The sequence below is a fragment of the Macaca nemestrina genome, chromosome 7 (assembly GCF_043159975.1).
Source record: "Macaca nemestrina isolate mMacNem1 chromosome 7, mMacNem.hap1, whole genome shotgun sequence".
NCBI classification, from domain to species: domain Eukaryota; kingdom Metazoa; phylum Chordata; class Mammalia; order Primates; family Cercopithecidae; genus Macaca; species Macaca nemestrina.
The window spans coordinates 71,808,645-71,827,040 of record NC_092131.1 but is presented as its reverse complement, the minus strand read 5'-3'; the positions used below and the strand labels follow the sequence as shown (position 1 = coordinate 71,827,040).

General features: G+C 36.7%; 1 protein-coding gene across 24 annotated transcripts in view; it reads left to right on the top strand.

Moving 5' to 3' along the window:
- Positions 1–18,396, top strand: part of LOC105477994 (uncharacterized) — a 164,336-nt gene that overhangs the window by 482 nt on the left and 145,458 nt on the right. For 22 of the 24 annotated variants that reach the window (XR_011625946.1, XR_011625943.1, XR_011625949.1 and 19 more), the window contains exon 2: positions 14,992–15,081. Coding sequence is in view for 10 of the 24 variants with exons in the window: in XM_011734936.2 (XP_011733238.1) it covers positions 15,044–15,081 (38 nt within the window). In the remaining 14 variants the exon portion in view is untranslated. Of the gene's footprint in view, positions 1–14,991; positions 15,149–18,396 lie in introns of all 24 variants that reach the window. The other 2 variants (XR_011625945.1, XR_011625944.1) reach the window with 1 other exon arrangement.

The following is an 18,396-nucleotide window of genomic DNA, read 5'->3' as shown; positions in this document are numbered from 1 at the left end:
CTCCTGCCTCAACCTCCTGAGTAACTGAAACTACAGTTGATATTCTCCATTATAACTGTAGAGACTCTTAACCCTAAAATTGTTTCAAAGAAATGAAACACTGTCAATATAATCCAACAGGAATTTAACCTGGATAAATAATATGCAACCACAATCTTTGAAATTAGGACATAAAACCGAATTGAAATTTTACAAAGTATTATTTATCATAATAGCTTTATTATAAAGATGTTCGTGGGGTTTTGTAATCTTTTAGTCAGACTCCAATATTTTTAAAAAGTGTTATCCAATTTTAAAAAGTATTATAAGAATTTTTAGTGTTAAATTTTATTCAAAAACACTTTAAGAAATAAACATCAGCTTAGAGATAAGGAAGGTGGGATTTAAAACTCTTCATTCTGTTAATAGTCTAATGCATTTACAGTAGAGAAAGCAAAGGTGGAAACTTGCACAATGTGTATTCTTTAGTTTTAGGGTAGACTACATTAAAGGGAAGGACTAACGCATCGAGGAACTAGGATAAGGACGATGGAGATAAAAGAACTCCTTTGACCTGTCCCTAGGGAGTCTCTTAATTAGGCTTTCATTTCCAAAGACAAATGGGATCACCAGGCTTGACAGAATCTTGGAAAATCTTTTCTGTTCCCTTGTTGGCAGCAAGATATACAACTGATATTCCAGCCTATGTCTACAGCTGGAAAGATACTTCGCAATGTCCAATCTCAAAATGAGCAACCTTCTTATTCAAGCCACTCATCCCCATATCTAGCCTAAATTCATGATTCTTTGCCATGTTAGCATGTTTTGTTTGCTTCTGGTTCTCTTGTTAATAGAGAATAATTGTAATGGGGTAACTGTAGGTTTTTGTTCTGTACCAAATTAGCAATCAGTTTCAGATCACTTGTTTGCATTGAGGTGTTTCATATTTTTTCAAATATGGAGAACACTGATATGCAGCACATTTGGGAATATGCTTTGTACATTAAAAAAAATGTTGTCTTTAACAAGGTGCTGCTCATTCCTTTCTTTGCCATCACTGATTTTGAATTTTCAAATTTTACTTGTTCTTTTGAGCCTCTAATATATAATTAACTGATGACCATTTGATTTGTGTATTGCTTCTCCATGTAATTCTGTGATTTGATATCCAGACCTGCACTTGTATCTTAGTATTCTTTACTTAGGTACAGGTTGAGCATTCCTAATCTGAAAATTAAAAATCCAAAATGATCCAAAATTTGAAACTTTTTGAGCACCAATACCTCAGGTGGAAAATTTCACACCTGATCTGACATAACAGGTCATAGTCAACATGTAGTCAAAACTTTGTTTCATGCACAGAATTATTTAAAACATTATATAAAATTACCTTCAAGTTGTGTGTGTAAAGTATACATGAAACATAAATGAATTTCGTGTTTAGATTTGAGTCCCATCCCCAAGATAGCTTATTATATGTATGCATATATTCCAAAATCTAAAAAAGGTCTGAAATCTGAGACACTTCTGATACTAAGTAGTTCAGATAAGGGATGGATACTCAACCAGTAATACTTAGAATTTGTTAACTCTTTTGTGCATTCTTTCTTCTTTCTAAGGACCTTTCTTATTCCTTCTTGATGCCTATTACCTTCATTTTGGAAATTTTTCTCTTTTTCTTGTTTTATAATAGAAAATTCTATTTTAAATAGAAGAGTTTGTAGCCTGAAAGATTTGGATTCCTCTGGGTTAACTCAAAATAGAAATGTGTAGATATTGTGTGTGTGTATGTATGTATAACAAAAGTATAATACAAACTATGAAATTTAGAAAGGGAATAAAGGGAATAATTTTCTCTTTATGGAAAACTAATTACAGTTTATAAAGTGGGTTGCTGAAAAATCTGCTGCCTGGCAGAAATGATTCAAAGTGTTGGTGTTGGCGTTAGCAACAGAGTTAGAAATACTGTCCTGCAGGCTTATGCCAAGAATCAATTGGGAGGATAGAGACTATAAATGAAATCTAGGCTATTTACCTTATCAACAAAAATGTCTTTTATAGTGAGCTTTTATGGCACAGCTCTATTAAATAACTCAGTTCCCAGCAAAATACCTGAGGTATTATAAGGGCTCAACTGATGTTTGTTGCATATATAATAATACAGATTTTATTTCAATGCAGAAGAGTAAAAATAAATGGTATTTGTCATCCCTGTCTCCCCATCACCTGCTGCATAAGTCCAAGTTCTTTAGAGTGACATTAAGGCTCTTTTGATCTGGCCTTTGCCTAAATTTCCAGCCTCATTTTCTGCCACAAACCATCTGGTGCTTAACTCTTCTGCTGAAACTGCTTTTATGTCTTCAGCACTTTACTATTTCTTGCCTCCATGCTTTGATTTTTACCCTGTGCCTGTTGTCTGCTTGAGAAACTCCTTTTCCATTTTCAAACTCCAGTTAGAAAATCTTTGGGAAATCCCTCCTCATAAAGAGCTTATTTTCTCCTCTGCTAAACTACTCCTACAACTTGTATATACTTCTATTATTGTAGTTATCACAGTGATACTTGAATTTATTTGACTATATTTGTCTCCCTATTGAACTATAAGCATTTATATGTTGGTGTACGTAAGGCTTAGCATAGTTTCTGGCACAGAGTTAATTGCTCAGTATATGCCTGTTGAGCTGAATTTATTTGCCTTCATAAGTGAACAGATTTATAAAATGGAAAAAAGTAGACAAGTGCCTGTTGTTGGAGGAAAACTGTAACATATAGGCTGCTATAAACAATTTATTTTAAATAATGAAACATGTCTGTTTATTCTCTTTTGTGGCAGCAAATTCAAAGTGTTCTAAGTTTTCTTAAGAGAGTAAGTATAGCTAGCCTTCATAACCATTCTCAATAATTTTACCCATACAAATTAATTGTACCCACTATATACCAGGCACTCTAATTGACGTTGACCTGCAAAGATGAATCAGACAAGGACTGTTCCTTAAAGAGCTCCAGTTCTAGTGGGATAGGTAAATATACAAACAAACAACTATTCATATAATGTGACAATGGCCATATTAAAGGTATGCATAAAGTAATACAGCCAGTACAGCCAATTAGTTCCTTTGGGGTGGGGGTTGGGTTCAGAATCAGGAAAAGCTATAAACACTTAAAGTAAAATATGAATTGATGTTGATAAAAATATGAATTTGATATCAAAATATGAATTGATAAATAAGAATTCTCAAGGAATTTATAAAAAACATGAACAGCAACTTGAACATGCTTACTATGTTTAGGGAAGATACATTAAATAGAGAAGTATGGCTATGCAAGCATTTCCTAAAGTGTATTTTATGGAATGCTAGTCTATAAGGTGCTAATTTTAACAAAGTAGTTCATGATCAAGTAAATTGGGATAACAATTGGCAAATGGTATTGCCATTTCATGCAATAGATCTTCCTGTCAGCAAGGAGTTTAGCAGTGCAGTCAAGCCCAAGGACATAACTAAACCAATCTCAAACTCCGATTTTTGAAGATTTGCTTACTGGGATAAATAAATCTCATACCAATTTCTGTATCAGTTGAGGTTTAATCAGGAAACAAGCCATACATGTTATCTGAACAGAGAAAGTTTACTATAAACACTGTTAATTATGGTAAGTGGTTAATTAACTGAAAAGCCAATAAGAAAACAAAGTATCACAGAGGTAGTACATTCAGGAAGCATTTAACCTCTACGGCTGGGGGAAACAAAAGAAAGAGGAATTATTAAAATTGTGAAACTTAGAAGAACAGCCCTGTGGAGTCCCTCAGAGAAGAGGGTGTTGCTCTGCTACAGATGGTTGGGCACCATAAGAAATGATTTGGGAAGTACTGAACACTGCAAATAGAGCATCTAAGCACTGACGGACATTATTCAGTCTGAGGTACATGTAACTGAAATCCTAAAAGGAGACTAGAGAGAGAAAACAGGGCAAATAAATATTTTAAGAGATGATGACAGGAGTTTCCAAAAATAGCGAAGGACATCAAACCACAGATCCAAGAAGTTTGGAGAACCTCAATATTAGATATGTACTACTGAGCAACAAATCACCTCAAAATTTAGTGGCTTAAAACAGCATTTCTTATCTCGTAGTTTCTGTGGGTCAGAAATTCAGGAGTGGCTTTGCTTGGTGTATTATCACCCACTCTGAAAAAAAAAAACTAGCAAGACATAAGCCATATCTGTTAGGATCTAGTCTCTCAAGTCACACATTGTTGGATTTTAGTAATTGCAAGCAAGTAATTGTGTCTGGCTGACACTCAAAGGAAGGAAAATTAGACTTCACATCTCCATTTCGGAAATGAAAGATAAATAAAGATTTTTTAAAAAATAAAACTAATATAATTTATTACCAGTAGAACTGCCCTATAAGAAATGTTAAAAGAAGTTCTTCAGGCAAAAGGGGTATGATACGAGGAAGACACCTGTATCTATATGATGAAACCAAAATCTTAAGAAATGGTTATGATGAAGTGACACATGAGATATTTATTTTTATTTTTGTTTGCCATCAAGATAATTGACTGTCTAAAGCAATATAGTGGCACATTATTGTGGATTTATAGCATATATAAAGAAATATGTTACACTATAGCACACAAATTGGAGGGAGGAATTGTAAGTACACAGTTGTAAGGTTTCTACAATATAGCAATATAATATTAATTGAAGGTAGTCTAATAAAGATATATATTGTAAGACCTAGAGTAACTAAAAATATTTTTAAGAGATATAAATTATAAATTAATAATGGAGAATCGTGACAATAGTTTATTCAAAAAGTAATGAAAAGAAATCCCAGAAACAGAAGAAGAGATGGGACAAATAGAAAAGGAAGTAGATTTTAATCCAGCCATATCAGTAGTTATATTAAATGTAAATGATCTAAACAGAGATTGCACATTGCATTAAAATTAAGATTTTTCAAATAAGGGTGTTTGTAGATCTAATTGAGGTAAAGATCTCAAGATGAGATCATTCTAGATTAGGACAAGTCTTAAATCCAATGATAAGTATTTTTATAAGGAACAGAAAAGAAGGAGACAGTGAGAGAGAAGGTCCTCTGAACGTGGGAGCAGAGATTGAAGATATGTAGTAACAAACCAAAGAATGCCAAGGATTGACAATGGCTTAGAAAAAAGGCAGGGAATGGTTTCTGTTTCATAATCTCCAGAAGGAACCAACCCTGCTGACAACTTGACTTTGCACTTCTTTCCTCCAGAACTGTGAGATAATAAATGTATGTTGTTTTAAGCTACCAGTTTGTGATAACTTGTTACAACAGACCTAGGAAACTAATACACTAACCATTTTTTTAAAACTTAGCATCTTAGTATCATTCTTCTATATGTAAGTATCTACCTTTGGTTTATCTGTTGTATTTATTTTTCCTGTCTCTTCTTTTGCTAATTCTAACACTTAATAGCAGTACGGTTTTAAGTAAGTTAGATCAGGGCTCCCCAACCCCTGGGTTGTGAACCAGTACTGGTCTGTTAGGAACCAGGCCACACAGCAGGAGGTGAGCAGTGGGTGAGTGAGCATTGCCCCCAGAGCTTCACCTCCTGTCAGATCAGCAGCATTCACTACTCATAGGAGTGTGAATCCTGTTGTGAACCATGCATGTGAGGGATCTAGGTTGCGCCCTCCTTATGAGAATCTAATGCTCGATGATCCAAGGTGGAACAGTTTCATCCTGAAACCGTCCCCTACTTCCCTCATCGCCTGACAATCCCATGGAAAACCTGTCTTCCATAAAATTGGTCCCTGGTGCCAAAAAGGTTGGGGACTGCTGAGTTAGATAACCTCTCTGTGCCTGTTTCCTTACCTGTAAAATGGGAATAACTATAGTCCGACCTTATATGGTTGTGTAAGGAGTAAATTTGTTTTCTTTCTTTCTTTCTTTTTTTTTTTTTTTTTTTTTTTTTGAGGCGGAGTCTTGCTCTGTCACCCAGGCTGGAGTGCAGTGGGGCAATCTTGGCTCACTGCAAGCTTCACCCCCCTGGTTCGCACCATTCCCCTGCCTCAGCCTCCTGAGTAGCTGGGACTACAGGCACCCGCCACCACGCCTGGCTGATTTTTTGTATTTTTAGTGGAGACGGAATTTCACTGTTAGCCAGGATGGTCTCGATCTCCTGACCTAGTGAAATGCCTGCCTCGGCCTCCCAAAGTGCTGGGATTACAGGTGTGAGCGACTGTGCCCAGCCAATTTTTTTTTTAATACATGTGATGTGCTTAGAAATCATAGCACTTAGTAAGCACTCAATGTTAGTTACCATTACTTTTAAAATTTTATTTATTTTTTATATATTTTTATTTTTTATTTTATTTTACGTTTCGGGATACATGTGCAGAATGTGCAGGTTTGTTACATAGGTATACATGTGTCATGGTGGCTTACTGCACCTATCAACCCATCATCTAGGTTTTAAGCCCTGCATGCATTAGGTATTTGTCCTAATGCTCTCCACCTTGCTCTCCACCCTGTGTTCTTTCTCTCCCCGTGTCCATGTGTTCTCATTGTTCAACTCCCACTTATGAGTGAGAACATGCTGTGTTTGATTTTCTGTTCCTGTGTTACATTGTTGAGAATGATGGCTTCCAGCTTCATCCATTCATTCATGTCCCTGCAAAGGACATGATCTCATTCTTTTTTATGGCTGCATAGTATTTTATGGTGTATATGTGCCACATTTTCTTTATCCAATTGTTACTTTTAAATTATGGTGTTTTTCAGCATACAACATTAAAAGCTTTGCACAAAAATCACCAGTAAAAGCTATGACTTTTTATTTCCTTTTTGGAGAACTTAAGATATATGTGACTAATCATAATTCAGGTTGGGGAAAGAATTTTCTGTTAGAAGAGTAAAATATGTTGGTAATTAGACCAGCAATCACAAGTTCATGTGGCAGGGAGTAGCAATTGAAGTCATATCTGATGAGGGTTGCTTTATGGGATCAGTAATCTTTCTAGGTAAATAAAGAAAGGAGTTGTACAGGTTAAGCATGGTATGTATTTTCAGAGCAAAACATACGTGGAATCAAGCAAAATAGCAGCAGAAACTGATAATGAATTAATCACAGAGTTCACTAGGTAGAATGTGTTGAATGATGTTCAGCCTTCAAGGTAAAGGCCATCCTGAGAAAATCTTGCCTGGAATATTAAGAATGGTAGAGCATATGTAAAGGGAGTGTGCTCATTATGGGTTGTGGTTAGTGTGACAGTGGTAAGGCTGGGGTGAGGGTAGGCTTGCTATATCAGCAAAAGAACATAGGGCAAAGTCACCCCCTTAAATCTTGGAGCTACAACTTGTTTCTGTGATCATGCTAGTCCTAGTGATGAACAAAAGTCACCTGACAGGTCCTTCAAATGCATAGGTCGAAATCACTGTGGTAATCCTGGGGAATAATAGCAATAAAGTAACATTTATTAAGCACTAACCATGTGCCTAGTTTATTCAGCCCTAACCCTGTCTGTGCATGATCTAACACATGTAAATGACCATGTGGAGGATAGGTCCTGCTTTCAGGTAGTAAAGTGATATTTTCTCTGCCCTGCCACTTTCTCTCCTGAAGCCATTGCCCAAGGATTTAGATATGACAGAGAATATACAGAAGGCATTTGAGTGCCCATGAATGCTTTGATATGAGAACTGTCTGTTGCCAATGTGGTACTTTACCCCTGTCTAGTTGTTACTATAGAAATTACCCCCTTTACCTACATTCAGGAACAGGCTCAGTTTCAGACCTGGTAGTTCTCTTCCTATTGATTTTTCCTAGCCAGTAACTTTCTGCTACAGGTAAATGTCACCTTAATACAGTCTCCATTTGCCACAAATCTTACTATAAAACAACACAGTACATAATGGGTATCTTTCCTCCTACTAGGTACATTTTCATGTCCTTTTTTTTCTCCTAAATATAGCCTCGAAAGTCAACATGCTTTATCTTTCACCCACCAGACCCCTGATTGTCTCTCATTCCTGCAACTCCTAATGGTGCATATCAGTGAGGGCAGAGCACTGGCACCAAGGGACTGACTAGCAGTTCAATTAAGAGGGTAGATTGATTTTCCTCTAAATGTGTAGGTTATCTTTGATTTACCTTTGCATATTTGAATCTGCAGATTACTTAAGTATGTACATTTTAATTTTCACATTCTTATGCACATCCTTTTTATAGTATAAAAATAAATTCATGTTTTAAAAGAAGAATTTGAGAAAATCTTATGTGGATATGACATTCAATTTTTAAAAATACTTATTTTCAAGTTCACTGGCTTAACCATTCTATGATTTTTTTTTTGTCTCAGTCCATCTTTTGCTAGTAAAATACATTAGCTTCTATCTACTGGTAATGCCATTAATAAACCATGGATGTCATACATTTACTTTCTCAGCTTAGCCCAGACAAGCATAGCCTGTGGCATTTTTGAAATAACTGCTGGTGCCATTCCAACCCGATCTTCAAGCACCCTCCTATACACTCATTATCTCAAAATATATTTGCAAGTGTAGCTTGACTGAACTACTTGTGCCTGCCTGCTTGCTTTCTCTCTCTCTCTTTTTTTTTTAGCAATAAGATACCAAATTTTATTTATTTATTTATTTTTATACTCAGATTTCATTTTATTTATTTATTTATGTATTTATTTATATACTTTATGTTCTAGGGTACATGGGCGCAACATGCATGTTTGTTACATATGTATACATGTGCCATGTTGGTGTGCTGCACCCATTAACTTTTTTTTTACGTTAGGTATATCTCCTAATGCTATCCCTCCTCCCTCCCCCCACCCCACAACAGACCCTGGTGTGTGATGTTCTCCTTCCTGTGTCCAAGTGTTTTCTCATTGTTCAATTCCCACCTGTGAGTAAGAACATGCGGTGTTTGGTTTTCTGTTCTTGCCATAGTTTGCTGAGAATGATAGTTTCCAGCTTCTCTCTCTCTTTCTGTCTCTCTATGTCACTCTCTCTCCCTCTCTTTCTTTCATTTTTACTGTCTTTGGGGCTTGCTTTCTGCTGTGCCCTGAAGTCTTGAATGCTCTACTTTTTGCCAGTCCAAGACTTGCGGTCCTTTTAAAGGTTATCTCAAGGTCCATATATAACAAGAAACTAATTCTTACAGTCCTTTGCAATGTACCAGATACCTTATTATTTATATTGTCTGTTTTGTCATGTCAGATTGCTATATCTATAATATAGCAATCATATAGATTATACAGCAATTATATAGAATAAGACAGAATATAAATGAATATAATGCATTTCATGCTCTACTTTATGTTTGACTTGTTTCCTTTCTAAATACTTCACATTTGAAAGTCTTCTAAAAGACAGTGGTGTTTAAGGACTTTAGAATTAGAGTCCTGGATCCTGCATTAACTTCCCATGTGACTTTAGGAAGTTTACCTAGCCTCTTTAAGGGGCAGTTTCCCCATTATTTGGGTTGGAGCAATAAGACCTGCCTCACAGGGATATTTTAAGGATTCAATGAGATGTGTGTATAATGGCAGGCAATTAAATGAATAAATAATTGTTATTATTTCTCTAAAAGATTGTAGGCTTATAAGATCAGGGATCATGTCGTTTGTTTCAGTTGTTCTTTTTCCATGGTGACTAGCCCAGTGTTACAGGAAAAAAAAAAAAAAAAAAACTTGTATAATAGACAGGTATTGAGTAAGGACAAACAATTTTCATGGCTTTCTATATTTTATTCAGTTTTTAAAGACATTTATTTCTGATTGTTTATCTTTTTAGGGCTCCCCTTGTCTCAATTGTTTATGTTTAATAAAAATTTTATATATCCATTTATTTCACTTTTGCCCAGCCATCTTTTCCCCTTCCCAACCCAGACTTCTGTACCCTGTAATGCATTTGCTGGTCAGTTTCTTCCCTGGTTTGTGTGGGAATAATTTTACTTACTTCATAGCATTGTGAATATGAAAATTAGATAACATAAAAAACTTCTCAGCATAGTGATTGGCACATATAATAAGCCTACTATTTTATCACTTTTTTCAAGACATTTGATTATTTTCCTTTCTTTGATCCACATTTATTTATTTATTTATTTATTTATTTATTTGAGAAAGAGTCTTGCCCTGTTGCCCAGGCTGGAGTGCAGTGGCATAATATCAGCTCACTGCAACCTCTGCCTCCCAGGTTCAAGCGATTCTCCTGCCTCAGCCTCCCAAGTAGCTGGGATTATAGGTACCCGCCACCACGCCCAACTAATTTTTGTATTTTTAGTAGAGATGGGGTTTCACCATGTTGGCCAGGCTGGTCTCGAACTCCTGACCTCAAGTGATCCACCCGCCTCAACCTCCCAAAGAGCTGGGATTGCAGGCGTGAGCCACCATGCCCAGCTGTTTTTAATTTTTATTTTTCAAGATAGAGTCTTGCTGTGTTGCCCAGGCTGGAGTGCAGTAGCATGATCTCCACTCACTACAGTTTCCACCTCCCAGCTTCAAGCATTTCTGGAGCCTCAGCCTTCTGAGTAGCTGGGTTTACAGGTACATGACCCCACGCCTGGCTAATTTTTATAATTTTAGTAGAGAAGGGGTTTCACCATGTTGGCAAGGCTGGTCTTGAACTCCTAAGCTCAAGTGATCTGCTCGCCTCAGTCTCTCTAAGTGCTGGGATTACAGGTGTGAGCCACTGTGCCTGGCCAGATCCTCATTTATATTCCCATTCTTACTCTTCTTTTTTCAGCCATCTATTATTTTAGAAAGAAAGAAAAAGGGTACTCAATAAGTCATGCTCCTTCTGCTAATTGTTTTCCTCTTTCATTTTTAGTAGTCTCTAAGTATAGATTCTACAACAACCCTCAAGATCAGGACGTGTCTTTTTGTGTACCTCTTGCAGGAATGAGAGACAATCAGGGGTCTGGTGGGTGAAAGATAAAGATAAACTGAAATAGGTAAATTCTTGTTATCAATAACTGAAGGGTAATACAATTTATATTTTGAGCTTTTGTAATGAGAGCTCTCTTTTCAGTCAATTTCATCTCATTTATTTTTGTTAATACGAATGGGTTTCCAAAACGCTTGGAAAACCTCCCTGAAGAAAATAAACTGTATTATCTCCTTTGTTATTGTTTTTAAACCCTTTCACCTGGCTTTACCTCCTATCCTTACACCGAAACAGCAGCATCATCTCCTTCACAAAGAAAAAAGGAAAAACTATTGAGATTAAAGTATAGTTTTACAGCAACTTTCTTGAAAAGGTAAGTTAGTTAAATCATGGGCAAAGAAAATACTAAAATTTATACGAACAAATGCGTGCCTATTAAGCAACACATTAACTGCAAGCAATTTCATATGTAAATTACCTATAATTTGAATGCAATTTTCTAAATTTTTTTAATGTGAGTAGTTCCAAAAGTTCTTTGGTGTTTAATAACATGTGCTATTATTAAGACAGTTGTTAAAGTGCAGATGTTTTGTTCAGTGCCTGGCCCTTTCAGTATACTGTCTAAGAGAATGTTGTTACTTAGAACTGAAGCTAACTGTCTTGGGCCTTTAGGCTTTCTTTCTCCTCAACATTAATTATATGTCTGATGCTTTGGTAGGCAATGGAGACTCAACTGTGAACAAGTCAGATACAGCCCTACTCTTGGGTTGTGCAGAGTCTAGTCACACAAATATTCAAGTGTCTGGTGTGAGTCTGGCCCTGTCCTGGGAATTTTAAAGGAAAAGATACTCCATGTGCTTGAAGAGCTTCTGAGTTCTTATCCTCTTGAGTGGTATTTTCCTGAGAACTTCACAGCAACTTACACTGACCCATCCACCTAGTTTTCTAAGAGAGGGGAATTGAGAACACTGTCAGTCAGCTTCTTTTCATTTAAAACTAGGAATCTATTTAAACTGAGGAAAATCCAGGTGTCAGAAGATTGGTTAAAATAAAAGATACAGCCGGGCGCGGTGGCTCAAGCCTGTAATCCCAGCACTTTGGGAGGCCAAGACGGGCGGATCACAAGGTCAGGAGATCGAGACCAGCCTGGCTAACACGGTGAAACCCTGTCTCTACTAAAAAAATACAAAAAACTAGCCGGGCGAGGTGGCAGGCGCCTGTAGTCCCAGCTACTCGGGAGGCTGAGGCAGGAGAATGGCGTAGACCCGGGAGGCGGAGCTTGCAGTGAGCTGAGATCCGGCCACTGCACTCTAGCCTGGGCGACAAGCGAGACTCCGTCTCAAAAAAAATAAATAAATAAAGTAAAATAAAATAAAAGATACTAACTCTGCCACAAAGAGTTTTAAAATTGTGCTAGATTCAATCATACCATTTTTGAATAAGCTAATACCATATTGCCATATGTTCTTACAGTCATTTCAAATATGCAGACACATGGAATATGTAAATTCTAGGTAGATAATGAACAGCATAAATAAAAATCATAGTAGCTAAATCAGTGGAGGCTGTTCTTTAATTTTTATAGATTTAATGTCCTCTAAAATGGTCTCATTTATTCAAAAAGGGAATTTATAGGGTTTGTTGTATGGAATTTCCAAAATCTCATAATGGAAGAAGTAAATATTATTTATTTAATACTAATTTTTATAATATCTTGCATTTAACATTTATATACTTTTACAAAAGTTCAGGGTAGGAGTTTGTCACGAAAAGACACTTCTGTCTACATCCTGATAAAAATAAAGAATTCTGCAGTAGGTTTAGTAATGTTACTCTGCTATTTCAGAAGTCATGTTGAAATGCAATTTAGAATAGAACAGTTTAGAAGACAGTAATCCATTTTTTTATGGGTTAATAATATGAGGGAAATATGTAGCATCAAGTTATTTGAGGGAGAGAGGGCTTGCCTTTAGCAAAATGTAAAACTCCACTTTCCTTTTATTAAATCCCTATCTTCTCTCCAGGCCAGTTCTCACCTTCCACCACCACCCTACCTATGTGTTTCCCCTGATCTTTTTCCCGTACAATAGAGAATTTTGTTAAAACAGTATTCTTGGAGAAAGTCATACCACCATATGTACCTTGGCCTACTACAAAAATCAATCTCTCCTATTCCAACTGGGTTCTCATTGCTGCTAGGTTATCTTGATATTGATCTCCTGTTTATTCCCCAGCACACTTCCCTTAGCCGATGCTTCAAGTCTCTCATTGCTCACACGTCTAATTCACTACTTACCCTTTCCATTCTCACCAGATAATAACCATCCTACTTTACTGAGAAATTCACAGGTAACTGGTGTGTTCTTTCTCATTTCTGTTATCTCTACCTTAAAGCAGCAAATGTTTATTGAGTATCAACCATATCCTAGGCAATGGTATGCCAATAGTGATGTAGCTGACTGTCTTCATACCCATCATATCCAGAACAGTTCCTGGTACATAGTAGGTGTCCAATAAATATTAAAATGAAGGTACCTATGAATGAAAAAATAGATCTAGTGGCTGAGATGCTTTAGCTAGAGGAGAAGGAAAGTAAGGAAGCACGCAATAGGTGTTGTGACCTCCTCAGATGCTCTTTCATGGTAAAGTAGGATTGTTGCTGTCAAAGGAAGAAGTGTTTTTTATTTCCAAGACTAAACTCATACCATCCCTTCATGCTTCCTCTGTGAACTTGATTTGTCTCTCCCAAAGGAGGACATCTTCACTATACCTGAACACATATACTCATATGCTCACACACTATACACCACCAGCTTCAACAACTAAACCTCTACCATGCCTTGTTGACTGGAAACATCCTATTTTCATAGTTCTATTTTGCATAAGTCGTTTGCAGTTTCTACAGTATACTCATTTCCTTGCCATCCATGTTGTCTCCCTGCATTTTTACTTCTGTTTTATTACTCATATTTAAAATAGGTAAAATCTCACCTATTTTTTCTAAGACTCAGCTTGAGACTCACCCTTTCCACCAGGCTTTCTCTGGCCCCCTCATAACTGGAAGCTTCCTTGAGAGAGCTAGCATTGTCTGTGCTATTCTTATGACATATATCATTACCTGCTGTCCTAGTTGTTTTGTGTTGCTATAACAGAATACTACAGACTGGGTACTTTATAAAGAAAATTTTATCTGGCTTATGGTTCTGGAGGCTGGCACTGGCATCTTCTCAGCATCTGGTGAGGGGTTGCCGTGTCATCTCATAGTGGAATGTAGAAGGGCACAGAGTGTGAGAGCAAAAGCAAGCAGGAAGGGGGCCAAACTCATCTGTTTTATTAATATAAGGAATCCACTCCTGTGATAACTAACCCACTCCTATGATAACTAACCCACTCCACCCACTCCTGTGATAACTAACCCACTCCTGAGATAACTAACCCACTCCTGTGATAACTAACCCACTCCTGAGATAACTAACACACTCCTGTGAAAACTAACCCACTCCTGAGATAACACATCATCACTACTTAAAGGTCCCATGGCTTAATACTGTCACAATGGCAATTAAAATTTAATGAGTTTTGGAGGGGACATTCAAACCATAGCATCTGTTTTCTATTTCCATGCAATGTCATAGATTTCATTTCCCTAACATAATCAGGGTTCAATAAATATTGGTTGAATGAGCATTGATAAACTGAATACCTTCAATGAGAATAGCAAAAGAAAAAAATGATTAAAGTTTTACAATATACATATTTTTGTATAATAACTCCAACAAACAATTTTAAATGCCATTTGTATTCATGTCTTATCACTCAAATGAAGTTTTCAGAAATTTGTCTGGTTTCAGTCTTAGCTAGCCAGACATTGTTAGAAATGGTGATAGTGATATCATCTTAGTTCCTTCCTTCTATTGTGGGAGGAAACTAATGTCTAATATAATATGTGTTACAAAAGACTCAATTTATCCAATAAAACTTCAAGACAATTTCAAAGGACCTCTGAAAGACTGATTTCTGAACCACTTCCAAGACATATTACTTAAGACTACAAATGAGGATTTCTGGTTTGCTTTCAAATGGTTCTGATGTTCCTCATTTTGTTATGTTTTTCAGTTGGTGCTGGTATCACTGTACCTCTCAAATGGCTTCCCCATTTTGACTAAGAATGAAGAGGTTCTTGGATAAAGAACTTGTAAAAATCAGGTACAATAATAAAGTTGTGAATGGTTCTTGGAATTTGCTAAAATGAAATGCTGCATCTAAGTGCAATGTAAGTGCAACGTCTTAGCCGTGTAAGATCATTATCATAAAGTAATCATCATGATTAAAAAAACCCTAATTGAATCATTATTCTTTCCAAAAGATCAGAATTCTAAGAATACTTCTTAGAAGCTCTCAAGTTTAATATGGAGTAGGAAATATTGCAATGAGTCCTCAAGAGTGAGAAATTAAAAAAAAAACAGTTGTGCCATTCTTTCATTATGCTTTTTAATCATTTCATTATTCGTAACTATACAGTACTTATGTGTGGTGAAGGATGTAGTCATAGAGGAATATATCTGTCAGCATATTGATATATAAAAGAGAATAAAAGTAAAAAAATCAGTATACTCAGTAGGTTCTCATATTTCATATTTGAAACTTTAGATATGTGTTCCTTTTTTGAAACACATGAAAACATTTATTTATTTATGCTATAAATAGGTAAAAACAACTCTTAAATAGATCAGCAGAGCCAGACCAGCGATTTCTTATCTTGACTAAATGGACATACCAATAGCAAAATAAAGTCAAAAATAGGCATATAATTTTACAGCTGCATCTATGAGGACACAAATGATATTTTAATATTCAATCAGAAATATTACATACAAAAGTTACAGAAATCTACCACTAAATTTTCTGGTGGTTTAAGATTTTAGTGGAGTCTGTGGAGTTTATAAAATTTTAAAATTTCAAATTAATGTGCCAAGTGTGAAGGGGCGATGCATACCAAAGGGGAGAAAGAAATGTAATTGTGAACAACTCAGAAGATGAAAGGATCTATAGAGCTTAATTCTTTACCTACCAGTTTCAGAAATGAAATGCCTAATCTAATATACTTCTGGATCATATTTGAAGATGCTTTAATTTAGCCAATCATTTTGTTTTTCAGTCTTCTCCCATTTTGGCATACTGTGTCCCACCTGGACATTAAGAAGTTATTAGTCAGCATTGGAGAGGCTGTGCTGCAGTAATGAATGTTGGTGGCTTAAAACAGGGCAAGTCTGTTTCTTACTCCTTTTACATGGTGGCTGTAAGTTGACCAGGAACTCTGCTCTACATTTTCCTCATTTAAGGACCCTGGCTGAGGAGGGGGCTCCATCTTCATTCTTCCACAAATACTGCAGCAAAGAAAAAGTAAAATGGCAAATAGCACACAGACTATTAAATCTTCTCCCTAGAATGACTGTTTGTCACTTCTGATCACACTAATTGATTAAAGCAAATCACATGGCCATGTTAATTTCAAATGGGGTCAAGAAGAGTAATCCCCTCATGTGCCTAGAAGGAAAAAAGCCAGAATGTTTAGTGCACTAATGATTTCCACGGGAAATTTCCACAGGAAAGATTAGAGATGGCAACTCTTCTAACCCATTCTTAGTTCAAGCCAGATTTCAGTGTGGAATTTCTTCCTTTTCTCGTTGTAGAACTCCAGGAGTATAACAATGGATGATAACTCTCTTCAGGGATTTATGAGAGAATAGTATATGAAGCATTAGGATCAACTGTTTTACTATTCATTCATTTATTTATATGGTCTTTCTTTTGCCCCCAAGTGAGAGTTGAAGCCAGCTGGACTTCCTGGGTAAAGTGGGGACTTGGAGAACTTTTCTGTCTAGCTAGAGGATTGTAAACGCACCAATCAGTGTTCTGTGTCTAGCTAAAGGATTGTAAATGCACCAATCAGCACTCTGTAAAAACGCACCAATCAGCACTCTGTAAAATGGACCAATCTACACTCTGTAAACTGGACCAATCAACAGGACGTGGGCAGGACCAAATAAGGAACTAAAAGCTGACCACCCAAGCCAGCAGCAGTAATTGGCTGGGGTCCCCTTCCATGCTGTGGAAGCTTTGTTCTTTCCCTCTTCACAATAAGTCTTGCTCCCGCTCACTCTTTGGGTCTGCACTACCTTTATGAGCTGTAACACACACCGCCGCGGTCTGTGGCTTTATTCCTGAAGTCAGCGAGACCAGGAACCCACTGGAAGGAAGAAACTCCAGACTCACCATCTTCAAGAGCTGTAACACTCACCGGGAAGAAGGTCCGTAGCTTCATTCTTGAAGTCAGCAAGACCAACAATCCACCAGAAGGAACCAATTCCAGACACACAAGGAGGATATAATTTGGTAGAAAATATAGGTCTAGGCTCCATGAATCAATTAGGAGGGTGAGGCTAGCCATCATATCATTCAAGTGAATGGTGATAGGCCACATAATGGAAAAATAAGGACAACTCACGTCTGTAATCCCAGCACTTTGGGAGGCCAAGGCGGGTGGATCATCTGAGGTCAGGAGTTTGAGACCAGCCTGGCCAACATGTTGAAACTCCATCTCCTAAAAAGCCAAAAAAAAAAAAAAAAATTAGCTGGGCATAGTGGTGGGTGCCTGTAAGCCCAGCTACTCAGGAGGCTGAGGCAGGAGAATTACCTGAACCTGTGAGGCGGAGGTTGCAGTGAGCCAAGATCACGCCACTGTACTCTAGTCTGGGTAACAAGAGTGAAACTCCATCTCAGAAAAAGAAAAAATAAGGACAGATGAAATTACATGAAAGATTAGTGTTAAGTGGAATCAGTTAAGAACATTTTGTTGAGAAAGTACACCATTAAGTAGACACGAAAGACTAGATTTAGATTGATAGAAAGAAGAAAAGAGGGTATTTCTAGTCAGAAACACAGTGACTTAAGAGTCCAGAAATGGGAATGAGCAAGGAAGAAACAGAGATGAGATTTGCTCAGTTGGGCAAGGATGAGATTAGAATCGAAGTGGCATATCAATTCAGATCAAGTTTTCTATGAATTGAAACATGAGGCTAAAAAGTTCAGATGTTTAGAAAAGATTTGTTTTGGTAGGCAACACTGACAAACTCTGGATTCAACCAAAGCCAGAATAAAAAAGTGTTTTAAGTTGTAGGAGTTTTATGGGGTACATGTAAAGATGAGACTCCTAAGAGGCTGTGTTTTGTCACGAATCTTGAGAAAGTTGAAAACAGGGTTCCTTTTCAACCTTAAAGAACTTCAGTCTGGTTGGGGAGATAGTGTTTAGTCTTTGAGTGAAAATTTTCAGGTGTAAATTTGGTCATGGAGAGAAACTCTTTCACTTTAAATAGTTAAGAAAAACAAAACCCTAATTCAACTATCCAAAAAAGTTTTGATTATTTTTCCTGGAGATAAGAGGTTGGTTTAACTTATGTCATAATGATAAAAATACACACATACATCATAAAATAGAAAATGTACACATGCTACCTAATA